Consider the following 22,637-nt stretch of genomic DNA (forward strand, 5'->3'; position numbering starts at 1 on the left):
GGGGAGACCAGCGAAGTACCAAGTCGTGTTTGGAGGCTCGACCAGACAGACAGACAGACAAGACAAGACAGCAGGGACGGAGTCATCGTCAGCCTGTAGCGGAAGAGGGAGATATCACAACTGCAATAAAATCGACGAGAGGGAGGAGCGAATAAAGCCCTGGACTTGTCAACTGAGAGAGAATGTGGCCTGATGGAAGTCGGGTGTCGGTGGAAGAAAGGTTTGGACGGACGCCGTACGCGGTTGGATAGACAGACAGACAGACAGACGGTCAGGACCAGGATTGGGATGGTGGCTGAACAGGGGGGGGAATGATTTCACGGCGTGGGACAGAACGAGTAACCCGTTGTTGACGGCGCGGGAGGGACAGGAGACAGGGGACAGGAGACAGGGGAAGGGATACGACAGGAGGTAGAAACGGAGATGGGATAGATAAAGGAAAGGAAGTTTAGATAAAAATTAAACATAAAACAGGGAAGTATTGATTTGAAAATAATAAGTGTATTTGGGGAGGATGTCAGGAATATACAGAACAGGGAAAGGAGGAGGAGGAGGAGGAGGAGGAGGAGGAGGAGGAGGAGACAAAAGGGGAAAGGTTGGATGAAGATCTGGAAACGCTCAATGGTGGGAGGACGAGAAGGGACAAGAGAAGATGGCACTTTGCGGGAGAGGAGAGTGAATAGGAGGCATAAAGGGAGAAAATGACGGAAGAAAGAAAATGGGAGAAAATGGAACAGACAAAAAGGGAAAGGGGAGAAGGGGCAACCGGATGGGAGGGGAGACAGGGGGGGAGGAAGAGTGAGAATGGTGAAAAAGGGGAGATTAGGGGAGGGTGAGGAGACGAGCGAGTGCCAAAGAAGTGGGACCATGAAATGGTGAATAAAGGGATAAAGGGAGGAGGAGGAGGAGGAGGAATTGAACAGCGAGGGAAAATTAATCTCCCTCCTCTTAATTATCTGGCAAATATGATTCATCCCGTTCCACTCCGACAGCAGAACATTTGCATTTTTGTTAATTCATTCCCTCTGGGTTTCGCTCAAAAGTTTCGGATGGGTGACCGGCGCCAATCGGGGTCCATCCATTTTGCAAGCTGCCGTAAGTAAATTGATCGGTGAGCGAGAGAGCTGTATACACTGAGCACTCCATTGGTTGTCGGGGGGGGGGGGGGGGGGGGGGGGGGGTTTGGGGGGGGGGGGGGGGGGAGAGGGTGGGGAGCGTTTGGGGGGGGGGGCAGGCAGGGGGTGAGAGGGGGGGGGGGGGGGGGGGGGGGGGGGGGGGGGGGGGGGAAGGGGGGGGGGAGAGGGGGGGGGTGGCTGTCATAGCGTGGGGGGGGGGGGGGGGGGGGGGGGGGGGGGGGGGGGGGGGGGGGGGGGTGGGGGGGGGGGGGGGGGGGGGGGGGGGGGGGGGGGTGGGGGGGGGGGGGGGGGGGGGGGGGGGGGGGGGGGAAGCAGGTTTAGCGTTTCAGGTTGACGTCATGACCAAGTTTCCTCCACTGTGGAAACCGCAGTCTACAAAGCTGCTAACTGTTTGTTTGTATGGTGTTTTTACGTTGCATGGAACCAGTGGTTATTCAGCAGCGGGACCAACGGCTTTACGTGACTTCCGAACCACGTCGAGAGTGAACTATCACCATAAATAAACATCTCTCACCCCTCAATGGAATGTCGGAGAATCTAACTCGACCACGCCACTGAGGGGTTATAAACAAAGCTGATAATGACAAGCAATACGATGAACGTGTAATGTTTTTTGCAGGGAAGGCGTGGTGAATATTGCTTTCTCTGCCTAGCTATTTGCAGTTAGAGACCGCAAGAGCTCATTTAGCCATATTTAAAAGGAATGTTTTCTATGAAGGTGATAATAAAACTCATCTAACATGATTTAAAAGGAATGTTTTCTGTGATGAAACTGAGAATAAAACTGTTAACATAACAAAAAAAAGAAATTGTCAAGTGAAAAGATTCGTCGCTTCGCCTTGCGTGATTGAGAAGCGAAATTCTTCCTCTATGCACGTACAGGTTCACTTCCTGACGATGAATCACCCAATCGAATTCCCCCCCCCCTCCCGCCACCCCTCCCCAGGGGCGAGCCCCCTCCTCCCCCTGACGCCGCTGTCACACAGTCTTGTTCACACACCCTAATTATATACTAATCAATGATTTGCACCTCCCTAGTTTTTGGTTTTCTGTAAAGGAAAACTACTGCTTCGTCTGTTCGTCCGCCCTCAAATCTTCAAAACTAATGAGGCTAGAGGGCTGCAAATTGGTATGTTGATCATCCACCCTCCAATCATCCCGCATACCAAATTGCAGCCCCCTGGCCTAGGTAGATTTTATTTTATTTAAGGTTAAAGTTAACCATGATAGTGCGTCTGGAACTGGTATAGGTGCCAACAGCCCAGGCCGCCACAAAGCCGTGGCCGCGTGTTTCATGGGGCGTACCTGAGAGCTTCATACAGCATTATACGCTGTACAGAAAAAGTTTAAAGTTAGCCATAATGGTACTTCTGGCAGCGCTATAGGTGCTAACAACATAGGCCACCACTGGACCGTGGCTCAGTTTCGTGGGCTGCGGATAAGTTTAATGGGCTGCGGCTGAGGCCACCACCGGACAGGAAACTGTAGAGCTCCTTTGGATGAGGATGGAATAGAACCAGTCACCGAGTCAAGGAGGGGGATACTTGAGTATAGAATTGAATAGAATACAGAATTTAGGCCCAATGCCAAGCGCTGTGACCTATGATGTCATTCAGCGCTGAAAGGGAAATAGATAGTAAGGAGGTTTGAGAGGCGTAAAAAGAGGGTGAAAAGTCAGATGATGGAGAGAATATGCACAGATGTACCGTAAAAGGAATGAAAGGGTGGAAAGTCAGATAGAAGAAAGTGAATATGCACGGAGGTACCGTAAAAGGAATGAAAGAGGGTGGAAAGTCAGATAGATGAAAGAGAATATGCACGGAGGTACCGTAAAAGGAATGAAAGAGAGTGGAAAGGCAGATAGAAGAAAGTGAATATGCACGGAGGTACCGTAAAAGGAATGAAAGGGTGGAAAGTCAGATAGAAGAAAGTGAATATGCACGGAGGTACCGTAAAAGGAATGAAAGAGGGTGGAAAGTCAGATAGAAGAAAGTGAATATGCACGGAGGTACCGTAAAAGGAATGAAGGAGGGTGGAAAGGCAGATAGAAGAAAGCGAATATGCACGGAGGTACCGTAAAAGGAATGAAAGAGAGTGGAAAGTCAGATAGATGAAAGAGAATATGCACGGAGGTACCGTAAAAGGAATGAAAGAGAGTGGAAAGTCAGATAGAAGAAAGTGAATATGCACGGAGGTACCGTAAAAGGAATGAAAGAGGGCGGAAAGTCAGATAGAAGAAAGTCAATATGCACGGAGGTACAGTAAAAGGAATGAAAAAGGTTGTAAAGACCCTCGAGTAATGCCTACAGTGAGGTGCACTGACAGCACTAGCCCCCTACGAAGATACTTGGGTATAATGAAGGAAGAGAAAGAGGGGAAGACTCTCACTGTGCACACATCTCCATCCTCCACCTCAAGTGTCCGACCACAGTTCTCCTTGCGAACAAAATCACGTTCAATCTTTCCTTCGTCTCCTCTCCTCTCTCGTCTCCGTTGGACGTGAGCTACTGAAAGACCTATGGGAGAAAAAGCTACTCACCACAGACGGAAAATTCAACAGCCTTGCAACAATGTTGCAAATAAAAAGGCAAAATTCCTTGCTGATAAATCGTCTTGTTACACAGTGGTTCTCAAACTTTTTCGTGAGCGACCCTATATGGAACATTATAATCCTTCGCGACCCAGAGCAAAGTAAAGAGAAAAAGAGAAAGAAAATGTAAGTGATATCTACACTTTATTTTGGGAAAAAAATAATGTGTACAGCTTTTCATTCACAGAAACTAAACTAGTGGGATCTATGGCACTACTTTCCCCTTTCACTGCTTTTCATTCACAAAACAACGTAAACTGATAGATGCATGCACATGGATTTTCTTCATGGCATTCATTTTAATCATTAGAATCCATGGCGCACTACTGATCCATGCACTGCTTTTCATTCAAAACAAAACTAAACATAGAAATCTGGCATATTTTATTTTCATCACAGATTTTCATTGGCACAAAAATAAATCCATAGAATCCTATGGCACTGATTTTCATTCACAAAATTATAAATCTAAACTTAGAATCCATGGCACTGCTTTTCATTCCACAAAACTAAATCAATAGATCCATGGCACTGATTTCTCAAAAACTAAAATCATAAACCTGGCACGGCTTTTCATTAACAAAACTTAACTGATAGAATCCATGGCACTGCTTTCCATTCACAAAACTAAATCAATAGAATCTATGGCACTGCTTTTCATTCACAAAACTAAATCAATAGAATCCATGGCACTGCTTTTCATTCACAAAAACTAAATCAATAGAATCCATGGCACTGCTTTTCATTCACAAAACTAAATCAATAGAATCCATGGCACTGTTTTTCATTCACAAAAAAATAAATCAATAGAATCCATGGCACTGATTTTCATTCACATAAATCAGTAGAATCATGGCACTGTTTTTTCATTCACAAAAAATAAATCAAAATAATCTATGGCACTGCTTTTCATTCACAAAAAATAAATCAAAATAATCTATGGCACTGCTTTTCATTCACAAAAAATAAATCAATAGAATCCATGGCACTGCTTTTCATTCACAAAACTAAATCAATAGAATTCCATGGCACTGCTTTTCATTCACAAAAAATAAATCAATAGAATCCATGGCACTGCTTTTCATTCACAAAAATAAATCAACAGAATCAGTGGCGCTGCTTTTCATGCATTGTGGAGGAGGATGAACATCCATCACATCGGTAATTTGTTGTTAAATTTATTCAATTAAGCAACTGAAATACACTGAAAGCTTGACAACCTTCCTGTGTCCATGCGTCCAATCAAACAAGTTGGGTCGCGACTCATAGTCTGAGAACCACTGGATTCATTCTAACAATTGCCAATATATTTTTTTATGGCGAATTTTCATTATTACAACTAGTCCTACTTGCGCTGTAGCCTGCAGATTGACATTGTGCTTCGTCTCTTCTCACCAACAGTAGAATATTTACGGTCAAAGGAGAATTAAGTAACTCTTAGTGATGAGGGGCGAAAGTTCTGTCCCGTATGCGATAGAGCAAGATGAACGCAACATAGACATCTTGTATGGCACAGAAAAAACAATTACAGCTACAAAGGGCATAAGAAAATCAAACCTATGGCTAAAAAAGGAAAAATCTACAAAACAGAAAGGAAGAGGAAGGAGGTGGGTGCCTAACTCTATGAAGTCTACGAAATAGGCAGAATTGAGGTGATGCAATTAAAATAACCTCGAATGAAGTCGCAGACTAAGAAAAACCAGAACACAAACCACAAAATCAAGGGGAGGTTTGATGATTCAGATGACCTTAACCTCTCTTTCGCGTCAATTTTAACAACGTTCCGAAGCCACCACCACCACAGCATCTCCAGGGGGATTTGTGCCTTCGAAAACAACAACCCTGGAATTCCCCCTCCGAAAGGAGAAGTTAAGAACCCACGCGACCCCAAACACAAAGCAATATCTTCCATGATGAGAGAGAGAGAGAGAGAGAGAGAGAGAGAGAGAGAGAGAGAGAGAGAGAGGGGAGTTAATAACACCTCTCGAGAAGGGGACTAATTAATATTATATTATTTGGTGTCATAACGAACATCATCGACGCCTGGGAAAAAAATTTCGTCAAATTGTTTTCTTATTCATAAAAGCTATGAAATGGTAACAAATTCTCGAGTAGACGATGCAATATCAAGTCAGACTCCTTCAGCAGCCTGCGCATGAAATGAACAACCGGAAGTTATAAAAAAAAAAATAGACACGAGTCTCCAAGCGCAAAGCACCAGAGCCCAAACACGCAGACAAAATAAATCCGGTCGAAATGCAATAAACACAAGTCCCGCACGATGCTGCAAAAGCCAGACTCTATCGTTTACGATCTGCATTTCGCTAACTTTGGCTCTACGGATAAATTACAGTTTATCGAGGCTCTCTCTCTCTCTCTCTCTCTCTCTCTCTCTCTCTCGTCGTCTTTCCTTCATCAGCAACCGCACACTCTCCCCCCAAACGATCCAAAACCCCGTCCCCCTCCCTACACAACCCCAATACGTTCGCCAACACTCATAATCACACAAAACAATCAATAAACCCAGACGTGTCCGAAGTCATTTGGAACACGGACGATGACCTATGAAACGCTCATGAGAATAATGAGGTAAAAATAACATTATTTGGTCACCGCCACATAAACAGGTATTCAGCAGCGAATCAAATGCCATTTGCAATTACAGTTACCACTGGGTCGCTTAAATCAATGAGAGGGAACTAAATCCAGAGCGGACGAACCATAGAGATCCCTACCGGTTATGGGAACGATCTCATCGGGACGGATCGCTCAACGCGCGAGGTTTAAGCGCTGCGTTGGAGTGAGTGGGAGTCTGTGAGTATGTCTGTCTGTCTGTCTGTACGTGGGTGCGCGCGCTCGTGTACGTGCCGCAGCTCCGTGTGCACAGCTGGAAAGAAAAAAAAAAACGAGCGTGTGTGCCTATTCATTAAAGAACTAACGACGTGGTTCTAAAGTGATTTACAGAATTCCCTCGGCGAGACTTTCGGCCAGTTCACACAATGGCCCCCATATTAAGACGAGAGAGAGAGAGAGAGAGAGAGAGAGAGAGAGAGAGAGAGAGATCAGGTGCACCCATATCATTATGACGCTCGATTTTAGGCGGCATTCCTGCTAGCCCTTCCACCCTCGCAAACAAGGACCCCTAGACGGCACCGCGGTCTGCCAAGCTGCCATGCGACACTCGGTCAGTTGGTACCTCATTCGATACGTCGTCAACAAACTTCCAGCTCAAAACAATTTGGTTGATATATGTTTCGTGAAATAAACCAAACAAGACATTTCCAGACATATAAGTAAGCGTCAGTTTAAAACGGGTTCATCCTCCAGAAATGGACAGATAAATATGTTGGCAATTCTCTAGCGGACGAGAGAGAGAGAGAGAGAGAGAGAGAGAGAGAGAGAGAGAGAGAGAGAAGAGAGAGAGAGATGAAGAGAGAGAAGAGCAAGTAAACAAATCAATTTCCCGCTGCACCAGAGACGGGCATAATTAATAAGTGTCTGAAATTATTGACTTCTGGTCAGTTAACAGCAGCAAATGACAGACTGCATCAGTAGACAAAAAATTACTGTTATCATTACCACAAAAACTGAAACGTAACGTCAAAAATTTTTTTAAAAATAAAAATGGTGTAACGGAAGAACTAACATCAAATACAAATAAAATAAACAAGTGAATACATTAAGAATTCTTAACAAAGCTCATCGAGATTACAAGAAAGAAAAAAAGAAAAAAGTAAAAAATGATACTCGGGAGACTTCGCTTTCAATTTTTTATTTATTTATTTATTTTTTTGTCAAATGTATATTTTCCCATATTTTTGCAGACGCGGCTGAATGCACTTTTTCTCATAGCGAAATGAAGTCTTAGATAATTATGGAGTATTTATTATTCACATATTATATACGTATTAATACATATATGTGATATAGGTAACCCCCCTTCTCTCTCTCTCTCTCTTCTCTCTCTCTCTTTCTCTCTCTCCAGGAGACCCATATCAAATTCACCACCACATGGCACCCAATCGAACACATTACTAATTAAGAAACTGTCGTCATTTTTTGCTCTCGTTGGAATGGATGCATTAGAGGAGTATTTCGACCACTGATAACGAAGTCTGCCAAATTTTGTTTATCCCTCTATATATTCTATTATATAGATATAATATGTATATATATATTTAATATATATATATATTATAATATATATATATCTTTGTATATATATAGATATATATCTATATATTATAATATACACACCGTGTAGCAATGATAATTTTTTACTTCATGTATAACCGCATACATAATGCGGTATGACGTCCAATTATTTAACATGGGACAGCAAGAAATATAATTTCAAGGCGGTATTAAAAAGAATACAGTAACTACAAAAACGTCATCACAGAGCCATTGCAAATAAAACGGAAACTAAAATTATATAAACTAACTTTGCATAGGTATAATTTGCAGAACATGAATGTAAATAAAAAAAAAAAGACTGCATTTCACTTAAGTTCTAAAACGAAAACACGAAAGGCAAGGTTAACACAATCGATAAACAAGTAAAAAATGCGCCGAAGTTTCTCCAGCGCAATCGAGTTTTCTGTACAGAGTATAATGCTGAATCATCTCAGCCGTGGTGGCCTATATTGCTGCGATGTCAGACACACGCTCATGGCTAACTTCAACCTTAAATAAAAATAAAAACTACTGAGGCTAGAGGGCTGCAATTTGGTATGTTTGATGATTGGAAGGTGGATGACCAACTTACCAATGTGCAGCCCTCTAGCCTCAGTATTTTGTAAGATCAGGGGGCGGACAGAAAAGTGCGGTCGGACAAACAAATAGCCACCTCAATAGTCTTCTTTCACAGAAAACTAAAAAGCGAACTTTCCAAACACAGCTGTCCATCTTCAATTTAAACTGTAAAATCAAACTGCCAAAAGACAGACCAAGAGACATGCAATGAAAATACACAAAAGCAAACGCACACGTAACAAATAAGCGATCATTGCAACCCAAGGACCCAAAATCTGACGTAAGACACGGGAGAGGCAGTTTCGTGCCCCTGTGACGTCAACGTGCTTTCAAGGCAAAGTCAGACAGTCATCATAAACGCGCATCGAACCATTTCCCAATACGTCTTCGCCTGGCGGACACTATCTCTCCTGGGGAAGGGTTTCGGCTCTCTTCTCGGGACGAAGGTGTTCTTATTCGAACAGTCCTCCCAAGGGAGAAAAACAAATATTTTGTAAATATTTTATGAATGGTTCCATCCCCTCAACATGTTTGGACATGTTGAGAGGGTGGATGGGAATAGAGACCCCAGGAGAGTACTGAGAGCAGAAAAAATAGGAAGAAGACCGCTGGGTAGGCCAAGAACGATGTGGATAGACATAATTGTCAGAGATCTTGAGGATGAAATCCAAAACCTAGAGGAAGCGAGGGAAATGGCTCGGGATAGAGACAGATGGAAAGGAACTGTATCAGCCTTATGCCACTGGCCAGTGGCGGGAAGATAAAGTAAAGTAAGTATACTACTGTGGGGACAGAATCTCTCTCTCTCTCTCTCTCTCTCTCTCGGCTTTGACCTACGTCAGCCATGGCAACAAGACTTTCCAGGAACTCGTCCATATCGTCCCCCTCATCTTCCTGTTTAGGGATCGAACGCTGTAATTTTCCCTAAGAGAGAGAGAGAGAGAGAGAGAGAGAGAGAGAGAGAGCGCTCAGAATTCACTCGGGCAATCTGTTAATAATTAACATTAGTAGATGCAGGCTTAAATCCAGCTCAAGTCTCGTAAGTGCAATCAAGTGCTAAAGAAGCCAGCTGTGAACCTCTGGACTCGGCCTAACCAAACAATGTTTACACCAACCAACCAAAATGTTTGTAGAGTGAGAGAGAGAGCGGAACTTCGGCCGTAACCTAATTCCTTCGACATTAAAGGTAGAGCGGTGAGGGATGGTGACACGGAGAGAGAGAGAGAGAGAGAGAGAGAGAGAGAGAGAGAGAGAGAGAGAGAGAGAGAGAAGTACCTTAACCCAGGAAAAGGGAGAGAGAGAGAGAGAGAGAGAGAAAGTACCTTAAGTCAAGAAAAGCGGGGAATATTAATATTATATATATATAAATATATATAATATATATATATATAGAGAGAGAGAGAGAGAGAGAGAGAGAGAGAGAGAGAGAGAGAGAGAGAGAGAGAGTACCTTAAGCCAAGAAAAGCGGAATATCAGCGGACACACGTATCGGAAGAAAAGGAAATATTAAAAACCAGATCAACGCAAACTCAAGGCCGAAGGAGAGAAGAATGCACAGCTCCTCATACGAAGGAGGAGAAAAAGCCCCAAAGTGACTTCATAGCTAAGGAGGAAAAACCCCTGACTCATCCAAAAGGGAGCGAGGAAAGACAATGCAATTGGGAAGACCGGAAGAGAGGAAAATCGACATGAGTGAGTAAAAGAAAGTGATTCAAAAAGCGCATAAGAATTCTGAGATGAGAGAAAATGAACTGAATGAGAAACTTGGAACGAATGGAATGGAACGGAATCTAAAACAGAGGTCGAAGGCCAAGCGTTGGGGCCTGTGAGGTCCTTCGGCGCTGTAAGGGAAACGGGAAAAAGGTTCGAAAGGTGTAATAGGAGGGCAACTCGCAGTTGCACAATGAAACGATTGTTAGAAGGTGAAAAGAACGATGGAAGAAGGAGAATGTGAACGGAATGAAAGGGGTTGCAGCTATGGGCCTAAGGAACGCCGCGCTGCAAATCAACTTAAATAATGCCTACAGTGCACCGCCAATCCTTTACGGGGGAAGAACCTTGGAGGAAAAACCACAGAAAATAATGAGATGGAGCAAACGTAAGAAGCAACAAACCTTGAACGTAATCTCTGCACAAAATCAGAGAAAAACAAGCAAAAATTGCGCCTAAGTAATAACTTTTTCTGTATGAGCAGTGGCCCATGAAGCTTTCAGCCACGGCCCGCTGGTGGCCTGTCCTATAGCGTTGTCAGAAGTACTATTATGGCTCACTTTAACCTTGCATAAAATAAAAACTACTTAGGCTAGAGGGCCGCAATTTTGGTATGTTTGATGATTGGAGGGTGGATGATCAAGATACCAATTGGGAACCCTCTAGCCTCAGTAGGTTTGAAGATTTTGTTTGTTTGGTGTTTTGACGTTGCATGGAACCAGTGGTTATTCAGCAACGGGACCAACCGCTTTACGTGACTTCCGAACCACGTCGGGAATGAACTTATATCACCAAAAATACACATCTCTCACACTTCAATGGAATGCCCGAGAATCGAACTCGCGGCCACCGATATGGTACGCCAACACCATATCGTCCACGCCACTGAAGCTCTTAGTTTGAAGATCAGATGGCGAACAGAAAAAGTGCGGATGGACAAACAAAGCCAACTCAATAGTTTTCTTTTACACAAAACTAAAACTAAAGATTTCGAAATACTGAACCGAGACGTCGTCTAACATCTACAACGAAGCTTTTGTTGAATACAGAAAACATCAGTCACTTGAGAAGACAAAACAATCTGGCCACTCAACAAAGATCAGCACTGGTTAAATACTGGGAAACGAGTACTTTATTTCACAATGATTAATTAAATCATTATAATAATATGCAGACCATTCCTGCTGAATGACCTAAAAGGACACAGACTTCAAAGGCAGAAGACATTTCATATGTTTGAAGTAACATAATAAGAGACCGAATTGAAAATTAAATCTGCAAACTTCAATGGATTCAACATAATACATAATATATTAAATTACCCAAACACGTAAGCCTGCTAACATTAGCACTAAACACCTACAAAGACGCTTTTCTTAAACATATAAAACAGCAGCCACTGGAGAAAAGAATTCCTCTCGACCTGCTAAAAGAAAACAGGCCAACCAACACTCGAAGAATAAAAGACTTGGCACGAGGTCTATTAAATTAAAGCCACGGAAATTCCCACAAGACGGCGATGGCCTCACAGAATGAGGACTGCAGGACCTCGTCAAGTCCTCCAATGACGCAATTCCCCAAAATACAAGAGAAAAGGTACTATTCTACAAGTGTTTATTTTTCATTTGCAATTATCCTCTGGGTAACATCACGGTGGCCGTGAGACCATAAACGAGCATTAAATAGTAGATAACCATCGGCTAGCCTCTCTCTCTCTCTCTCTCTCTCTATATATATATATATATATATATATATATATATATATATATATATATATATATATATATATATACACATGGCTGTAGCACATGGGTTCACATTTCCTTAAAAGCATCAAAATTCTGGTATAATATTCTCTCTCTCTCTGTCTACTGGGCTGTAGCACATTGGTTCAGATTTCCTTGGAGAGAGAGAGAGAGAGAGAGAGAGGCTACATTAAATTACTTTCCCTCACTGATGACATGCCTATGGTAGTACCGACATGGTGGAATTAAATTTCCGGCCATTCGGTTTAATTTCATATTTGGCGAGGAACGCACTTAAACCAGCTTCAATTGAGCCTTACCGTGCGAAAGCAAGAGGCTCATTCCAATCAAATCCACAACACTGGCCATATTCGACTCCAACTCCGCCCAAATCCCATCTACCTTTGCATTTTCCCGGTGATGTAAACGATGTTCTTGAAAATAATCTCATTATGTTTCCCACACCCAATTACCATGGATATACTACTCCAAAAGTAACTTAACCCAACCTAACCTAAGCTAATCTAACCTAGAAGCTTGGCAAAAATCCGGGGCTTGTGAATACCAGCACCTTGTGGCAGGGGTGTAAGATGTAAGAATACTACCACCATAGGTACTACGTGACCTAAAAGGCCACTAAAAGGACAACAGCTGCCTTGCAGTCTTACTCCTTTAGTAAAAGGCTAGGTCCACTTTTTACTCAAAAGGCGGGACCCACAGCAAGGGCATGCGGTCGTAAAAACCCCTTTGCCAAACTATAAGCCATGCCTGATGTTGCAAGGAAAGGCGCATCGGGCAACCGACCCCTTAATGTAGTGATAATAGTGGGAAAGAAGAAGGACATTCCTTGTCCCATACCAGTGCTTCTAATCTTGCGTTCCATTTCGACTAATAATATCCACTTGGCCTACTGCTTGACGTGATTGGTATATCTGCTGCCGGTGTTCTTATCTGTGATGATTTGAATCTATGGATGGATATCTAACCAGTGATGGCGTCGAGGCGTTTAATGATCTGCTTGGGTCTCATTGTCTTGTAAAAAATATAAATTGCTCTACTGCAATAAGCGGTCACGAATAAACTGTTAACTTAATAAAGGGGGTCCGGCATAAGCTGTCAACAAGTAACCTCTGACGATTCTCCTCCATTTATCAAAATAGTTCATCTTTATCTGCACTACTCAATTTTCACATCAGTCATACCCTTTTGTATTTCAGCTTTGTGGATATTTTTGTACATAACTGAGTCCATTATGAAACGATAATTTATTCAATTATTGCTTTTTCAAGAATAAAGTGTTAGCTTCTTGACACGTAATTCTTCACTATTAATTTTATACAAATCGGTCCATATGTTTGTCAATAAAAAGCCAAGTTTTTTACCACTTGAGTCAAACAAAACCAGACTCGACATCTAGTGATAACCTGCCTTTAAATTCATAAAATGCAAATAAACTTTTTTCACTTCCCAACACCCGACACTTCCGCAAACTCCAGCACAGCCTTTGATGGAAACATTTTCCCGTTCCATCCATGACCATTCTCGACAGCGGTGACATATTGTTTTCATCTGGAACTCATTTTTCAAAAAATCTAATTTTACAGGAACCCAAGTTCCTCGTTGGACGACTGGTTTTCGCGCTCGCCTACCAATCCGGTGGTCCGAAGTTCGATTCTCGGCTCTGCCAACGCGGAATAAGAGGAATCTATTTCTGATGATAGAAATTCATTTCTCATATAATGTGGTTCGGATTCCACAATAAACTGTAGGTCCCGTTGCTAGGTAACCAATTGGTTCCTAGCCATGTAAAAATATCTAATCGTTCGGGCCAGCCCCAGGAGAGCTATTAATCAGCTTAGTGGTCTGGTAAAACTAAGATGTACTTAACTTTACAGGAACCCAATCACCTCCGGTTTGTGTTGTGGAACATTGAATTACTTTTACTTCATAGAACATATTAATGGCTAAACACCGACGCATATTAAATGCTTCAATACAACTCATGGCCTCCTTTTTGTTTGTTTGTATGTATGTATGTATGGTGTTTTAACGTTGCATGGAACCAGTGGTTATTCAGCAACGGGACCAACGGCTTTACGTGACTTTCGAACCACGTCGAGAGTGAATTTCTATCACCAGGAAATACACATCTCTAACGCCTCAATGGAATACCCGAGAATCGAACTCGCGGCCCCCGAGGTGGTAGGTCAAGACCATACCGATCACGCGACTGAGGCGCGTTTGGCTTACATGTTGACCCTGTTGACTCCACAACGAATCCGTCCGAAATCTGTCCAAACTGTGTAACGCGAATACCACATTACGAATCAATTGTTAGGGGAGTGTGGTAAGTAAGATGGAAGAAGGAAAATATGAAAGGAGGTACAGTAAAAGGGACGAAAGGGGGGGTTGCAGCTACGGGCCGAAGGCACGTTGCAAAGAACATTAAAGCAATGCTTACCGTGCACGGTGTGAGGTGCACTTACGGCACTAAGCCCCTACGGGCCCTACCTGATTATTCCAGTAGGTTTTGCCTCCACATGACGAAAATTTTGTTCGAAAATTTTGCTCAACTGGAAAAAAAAAAAAAAAAAAAAAAAAAAAAAAAAAAATATATATATATATATATATATATATATATATATATATATATATATATATATATATATATATATATATATATATATATATATATATATATATATATATATATCGAGATGATCTTACAAAGAACATTAAAATAATGCCTACAGTTCACCGCGTGAGGTGCACTGACGGCACTAACCCTACGGGCCTGAGAAATAGACGTGATGATCATTCCAATAGATTTTGACGCTGTATGACGAAATATTTATCGAACTTTTAGCTCAAATGGAAAAGAAATATTTCGAGATGATCTTACAAACTGAGAACATTAAAGTAATGCCTACAGTGCACCGCGCGAGGTGCACTGACAGCACTAACCCTACGGGCCCGAGAAATAGAGACCTGATTATTCCAGTAGGTTTTGCTGCTGTATGACGAAATATTTTTCGAAAATTTTGCTCAACTAAAAAAAAAAAACAAAAAAAAACCCAAAAAAAAAAAAAAATAAAACAAAAAAAAAAAATCCGAGATGATCTTGCAAACACTCCGCAAGAAATATAGCGTATCCTTGTCAGCTCCACCTCCGTTAATTGCCTATCGAGCGCCTTTCCTCCAAGGACAGGACAAAGCAGGCCCCTGGCCTCATCAGCTGTCGCTACCTGACATCCTGACAGACGTTCTCATGGATAGACATTCATGTCTCCTATCCGTTTAACCCTTGGGGCGCTTCGCTTCTAAAATCATGAAATGTTATAAAAAAAATTTATTTTATTTTATTTATTTATTTACTTATTTATTTTGTAATTTCAAAATTCACAACAGGAACGAATAGCCTTATATTAGGTGAGCATTTTTCTAAATGACTCATGATGAACGAAGCCAGGTAACTAACAGTCAATTAACAGTTCAATCCTGCATCAACTGCTCCAAGCGAAGACATAAAAAAGGAGAGAGAGAGAGAGAGAGAGAGAGAGAGAGAGAGAGAGAGAGAGAGAGAGAGCCCTCCCTCCAACCTCTCGTCTGTCTACTATCTTGATTCTCTTCAAGAATCAACATGTGCATTTTTTTAAATTTTTGTAATAGAGCTTTTAAAAAGTTTTCGCTAAAGCTTGTTTTAAAAACTTGAAATCTTGGCTTTTGTTCGCTTTTAACAAAGCAAAAGCGTCCCTCAGCTCTTTTCAGAAAAATTGCAACTCTTGAGAAGTATCACAACTTTTCAACACAATCTCACACAGTTCCTTTCAGAGTGGTGTTTGCAACGGTTGCTATATTTTAAATTAACGTCAACTCCCCGCCATTTCGTATATGTAAAACCATTACATGCAAGATAAAACAAGTAAAAAATGTGCTTAAGTTTCCTCAATCGAGTTTCCCGTGCAGCGTATAAAGGCCCGTCCAAACGGTCGAGCTCTGCTCGATGTGACATCAGAAGCAGAGAAACAGCAGATAAGTCTGACTTTTCCAGCTTCTGACCATCGAGCAAAGTTCGTCAAGCAAAGATCGGCCGTGTTGTTGGCACTTATAGCGTTACCAGACGCACTATCATGGCTAAATTTAACCTTAAAATTGTGAAAACCACCAATGCCGGGGGGGCTGCGATTTGGTATGTTTGATGATTGGAGGGTGGATGATCAGCATACTAATTTGCAGCCCTCTAGCCTCAATAGCTTTTAAGACCTGAGACCGGACAGAAAGTAATTAACAATCTCAATCGCTTTCTTTTACAAAAAACTAAAATTTTAGACGATTAAGGGAAACTAGAAACTATCCCCCACGAACACTGCAGATTTTTCGTAAACCATATCCACGTTTTTTTTTTTTATTATTTCGCGTTTTATCCTTTATTTCAACTAGACAAAATTCCAGCATTTTACGTGATGTCGCATAAATGTTTATGTACTCGAAATACTTGCGAGTAATCAAAAATTACCAAAACAGCAAAGCCATTATCATCATTCCAACCAGAGTGATATTCGCCTAATTAAACATTCCATGGCTGGAACAAAACAGCTGTCGTTTGTGCAAACAGCCGTATCCAATCGCAATTCTCGTAAATGTAAATATAAAATAAAGAAAATATAAATTAATTTTGTTCTAAAAGCAAAAAAAAATCATTGTTACTCATAACGTAAAGGGGTGTGACGGTATTGACCCGACATGCATCCACCTCCGAGGTGCTAGAGTGGATTCACATCAGCTTTGCATTTGATGTCTAGGCCAGTCCCTTACGACGCTCCTGATTGGCTGTTGATAAGCCAATCACAGGGCTGGAAACTCTCAGTCTCTACCCAGAGTTCACATAGGCAGTATGTATGTTCCACCTCTCCTGAGGGATACTTTTGAAAGCCGTATCCCTCAGGAGAGGTGGAATATAGATGCTACCCATGTGAACTCTCGAGAGACAGAGTTTCCAGCCCAGATATTGGCTTATCAACAGCCAATCAGGAGCGTCGTAAGGGACTGGCCTAGTCATCAAATGCACGGCTGATGTGAATCTACTATAGTACTACAAACTGCGTCACCGTATGAGTTCACCCCGGATTTTGAAAAAGGTGGATCTATATCGGGTTAATACCAGATGTGACTAAGCTCGTTGTGATGAAAAAAAACACGCACTGCTTGAGATTAGATCGCATCTGAATGCAAGCGCTATTTACGTATGTATAAACTACAAGCAAACCACACATACACACAAACACAGAAATCCAAAATCAAGGGAATCCTTACAGATAAGGAAGAGGAAAACCTGCCGAAGAATGAGATCTTACAAGTGATGGCAAATACCACTCGAAAGAATCGAGCATTTACGTGCAAAATGCAGAATAAGTTTGTTTTATGTTTATATGGTGTTCTTTGTTGCATGGAACCAGTGGTTATTAAGCAACGGGACCAACGGATTCACATGACTTCCGAACCACGTCGAGAGTGAACTTCTATCACCAGAAATACTGTTCTCTCATCCCTCAATGAAATGTCCGAGAGTCGAACTCACGGCCACCGAGGTGGCAGGCCAAGACCATACCGACCACGCCACTGAGGCGCTCAAGAAATTTCCGGATGCTGCGTATCTCGAATCATGACAAAAGACGTCTACGACCCACAGAGAGCGAAAACTCAAAACACTGGGTCTGGATCTCTCTAACATAAATCTTGTAAACGAAACAGACGCTGGACGCCTGGAATCCAGACTCTGAAGGGCCTCTTACACACTGAACGATTGTCTGAACGATTACCGTTTTCGACACACCTAAAATCACACACTATTCAGACAGTATGAACGACCTCCGCACCAGATTTCAGTCTGAACAAAGATTTTGTCTCTAGAAGATGTGGCATCATCTCTAGAAGAGACGTGCACAATAGCGTTACATCGGCAAACAAACACATACATTGAACGACCTGTGTATGACAGACTTAAGTCGGAACCCAGCAACCTGGTCATGACAGATTCCCGCTGAGATCGTTCAGACACGAAACTCCGCCTACTTTTGCATTCAGACAAGCCCATACACAATGTTTTTGCGAACGATACAGACAATCGTTCATACAAGCATTCAGTGTATGGGACCCTTAATGTTCCTCACCCAAGGTTCCCTGGAACACAATGGTGAAGCGAGAAATGTGGTAACAGGTTTATCACTATCCGTATTCATTTTTGTCTAAGCCGATAAAATAATTGTGAGAATTCACTCCAGGTCAGACCATGAATTACTTTAATATTAGTGTACCAACAGACATGTACATGTTTCATTGTTTCATTCATTTATTTACTCACACGGGAAACTGCCTTGATTTAAGTTGCCCTCTCAACACTGTCAATAAAATATTAAGTTGTGGTAGATACAATCAGCTCTCGTTTTTTTACCTTTTATAAAAAAAAATGTTCGGTTTTTATGTTGAAGTTTTGTTCACAAACAAGGTTGAAAACCACCTTAAGAGTTTTCTTGAACAAACAGTTTGATTTAATTTCTTTTCCTCTGTCGATATCTTGAAAAAAATAAAGTTAATACTAAAACCAAATAAATATGCATTATGTTTTCCTTAAGGAATTTAGGTTTACAAATGAGACTGGAAGAGATTAATAAAGAAATAAAAACATTTTATGTTGGAAATCCCTGATACATGATTAATAATGGTTGAGACACGCTGCAGTGTGAAGACATTATATAAAAGCTGGATTCCGATTTGTGAAAGTTTGAGGATTACACATTATTGTCAAAGGATCTGGAATCCATAGTCCAGGAGTTTGGAACAAATCAAGACAACACCTTTAGATCTTAACAGTAAACGCGATCTAGACATCAATGAACAGTTCCCAGAAGAGACAAGCTATAGTAGATTCACATCAACCGTGCATTTGATGCCTAAGCCAGTCCCTTACAACGCTCCTGATTGGCTGTTGAAAAGCCAATCACTGGGATGGAAACTCTCAGTCAGTCTCTCGAGAGAGTTCTCATGGATAGGATCTATGTTCCACCTCTCCTGAGGGATACGTCTTTCAAAAGTATCCTTCAGGAGAGGTGGAACATGAATCCTGCCTATGTGAACTCTAGAGAGAGACAGAGTTTCCAGCCCTGTGATTGGCTTATCAACAGCCAATCAGGAGCGTCGTAAGGGACTGGCATAGACATCAATTGCATGGTTACACGACCGTAGAAAAAAAAAAAAAATCAAATGACGGAAGTTGACTCTGGAAAAAAAAATTCAAAATGTCACAAGATCTGAGCCGGCCTTTGACGGAGAAAGACCTTTACAATTAAATAATTTGCATAAAAGTACCCATTGTAATCATAATGTGACCTTAATAACTTATTATTTAATTTGCATCATATGGCGTCGCTACAAGAAAGTTCAACGCCGAAAAGAAAAAATAATATTCACTACCAGTCGCCACAATGCGCTCAGTACCAACACCCACTCATAAATCAGCCATCTAACTATAATTACTTAAGCAAACAAGCGTCTCCTTATCACGATCAAGAGTCCAATAACTTCAGCTAATAAGAATAACTTCTTTATTCTCAGAAGAAGGCCAACTTCCTCCAGTGAATCATATACTATATGTCCTTGCATTTCAGAACAGCTTCCCCTTCCAGCACCCCAGTGGAGAGATTGCTACAATTTTCACCACTTCACTGTCAGGGGAAATACCAATTCCTAAGGCCAAGCCATTTAACTTACAAATACCACAACTTTGCATGCAAAACCCAGCAAAGAAACAACGCTGCTGCTTGATGCAACTCCAAAACAACTCCCTTTTCTTGTGCGTCAAGTGAACACGCTCGCTCCTCTAACAGCTAAGAATGTCACTCCAGTGAGTATGAAATGGTGATGAAATAATGTCTTTCGGCTTGTCATGTAAAGGGTAAAATACAAATACCTTAAAAGCAACTTGAAACGCCTCCCTGTTAATAAAATTCTAAATTTTAAATGTATTTCGACGTAAATCGCTAAAAAAAAAAAAAACGTGCAAACAACTTGTTCAAAAGACATACTGCCATTTACCACTGAAGCCATAACTACCCGCCGCGGCAAGCATGTTATAGACTAATGGAGCCAACGCAGAAAACAAAAAAAAATTGGAACCGACTCCTGGGCACAAAGCATCCAGGTAGCCCTTAAAAAAATAAAAATAAATAAATACAGTTAAAAACACAAGACAGGGCGCTTATCTATTCACAAGCAGTTTTCATCAAAGAAAAAAAATTAGTCTAGAAAAATTAACTACAAGCGGAATGACTGATCTCCCTGACTGGCCGAAGGATAGCCTCCAAAAATAAAGTGTGAAACATGCACGACTTTACGTAAATTATGTAGTACATTATTATATATATATATATATATATATATATATATATATATAATATAAGTATATATATATATATATATATATATATATATATATATATATACCTACACACACACACACACACATATATATATATATATATATATATATATATATATATATATATATATGTATATATATATCTATATATATATATATATATATATATATATATATATATATATATATATATATATAATGAACCATCTTTAACCTGGAATATGATGTCACTGAAGAAATTTGCGTATCTTCAAGCAAAGAGATGAATGGGACCCTTTGATATGTTCATTCCGATGGGGAGAGTCATGAAGTGGCAGGTTAGTCTTAGTAAAATTATTATAAGTACGAACCATTTTTCATGCAACGCATCTTAGAGATACCTATTTTGGCGAACCTACTAAGCGCCATAAATACCTTTGACATTAGGTGGATTCTGAGTGGTTGGTAAAAACCTGGTTGTAGTTATTTTTGCGCTAATTGCAAAAAAATATTTAAATATCATGAAACTCGACATTGAAGAATTTTACCGGTGAACCAGACATGTTGATTTCACTGCTGACACATCTCTATTAAACATAGTACTAAATGCAGTTAAAAACCATAAGAATATTAGCCTACAAATACAACGCGAACATGCCGCACAGAATAAACAATAGGCAACTATACGTGGCAACAACAAGCGTGCAAAAATAATTTCATGTTATTTTCCTTCAGTCACAATAACAATCTTTCAGATTTTAGCGCTAATGTCAGCAAGACGAAGTAATTCAAAACTCCATCTAGCCAGCTCACCAGGGTCTATCTTCTCTGGAAGTATGGGAGCATCTCCACGTCTGGGCTTCGATGACAATAGACTTAGAAGCAAGACAACCCGAGTATCGATACGAAATAACGTAATTAAAATACGATTGTTCACGTTAGCCTATTGTACCCAAAACCGCGGTGTGGTTTTTATACCACATAGGCCCCTCATCACATCCTGTCGAGTTTATCTCGGTTCATCTGATGTTACAACAGGGACTAAACGTCTCAGATGATCGTTTGCAATTCGTTAATATTTTTTGCTACTAGGCTAATCGTGTCTGACAAAAACTATAGTAGTAATAATGTGCGTTCATCTCTTTCGAAAGTATTTAGAGTATAATTTATATTTATAATATATATATATATATATATATATATATATATATATATAATTTAACGCAAAACAAGTGTTTTCAACGAAACTATTGGCGGCAGCCCTCCACTTCCCCCGCTTAAGTAACCTGTCAAGTTGAATGTCAACAAATAGCAGAGCACGTCTACTTTTCACCAATCACGAGGTCCCGGTGAGGGGCAAGAAGCCGAACCGATCACTATTACTCCGTGATCGAAAAGGCACCATTCAGGAGAACGCGGACAAAAAGACGACGTTTTACTCACCATTCGAAAGGACACCTGCAAGACCGAAGGAGAATTGTGAGTGGGCAAAATTGCGGCGACCGATGGACTCCCATCTACAGAAAACACTTGCAATGACACTGGGATAGATATTGTTCCTGGAAGACGCGATGCAATTGGCTGACTGTCGACGAAGCTTTCCAGTGGTATTATGTCCGTCAGGCAAGTAACAACACGAATGTTCAGAAAATACGGATGGAGAGTGAAAAAGACAGCGGGCACGTTTAGGATGACTTGACTCTAGTAGGTCTTCACGCACACTGTCTCCCCTGGCCTGGAATAGTCGTCGTATGCTACGATGTGGATCCTTTCCCACCCTCCCCCGTCCCCACCCTCGCCCCTCACCGGCCACTCCCCGCCCAAACCTCCCCTCCTAGCCCGAGGGGAAAACTGGCGGGTTGTGATGAAAAGGTTTCCCCCTTCTTTTTTTCGTGTTTAGTACATTTTGCGTATTGTATTTTTCTTCTAGTCTTAGTAGTTAGTCAAATTTCAATCTAATTTAATCTGAAAGTGTAAATGTCGTAAATGTTTCGCCTATGTTTCCTCAACCCCTCTCTCGATATTCATAACGTAACTTGGTCACAGATGTTAGTCTGTGTAATAGTTCTTTATCAAACATACCACGTATTTCATATTCTAAACTAACATACTTTCAATGCCGATTTCATATTACCGCATGGTTTTCCACTTTTCAAAGCACATTTAAATGCCGTGTATTCACACACACACACACACACACACATATAGACTCCATATATATATATATATATATATAATATATATATATATATATATATATATATATGGAGTCTATAACTTCTGGAACA

At 41.2% G+C, this 22,637-nt stretch overlaps 1 protein-coding gene across 5 annotated transcripts in view; it reads right to left on the bottom strand.

Annotated features, from left to right (window-relative positions):
• The window catches only part of LOC135211969 (uncharacterized), a 244,100-nt gene extending 222,017 nt beyond the window's left edge, over positions 1-22,083 (bottom strand). For all 5 annotated transcript variants that reach the window (XM_064245226.1, XM_064245227.1, XM_064245229.1 and 2 more), the window contains exon 1: positions 21,793-22,083. In XM_064245226.1, coding sequence (XP_064101296.1) covers positions 21,793-21,795 — 3 coding nt within the window. In that variant the 5' untranslated portion in view covers positions 21,796-22,083. The remainder of the gene's footprint in view (positions 1-21,792) is intronic.
• Positions 22,084-22,637: the final 554 nt, after the last annotated feature.

Source organism: Macrobrachium nipponense, chromosome 40 (genome assembly GCF_015104395.2).
Source record: "Macrobrachium nipponense isolate FS-2020 chromosome 40, ASM1510439v2, whole genome shotgun sequence".
Lineage (NCBI taxonomy): Eukaryota > Metazoa > Arthropoda > Malacostraca > Decapoda > Palaemonidae > Macrobrachium > Macrobrachium nipponense.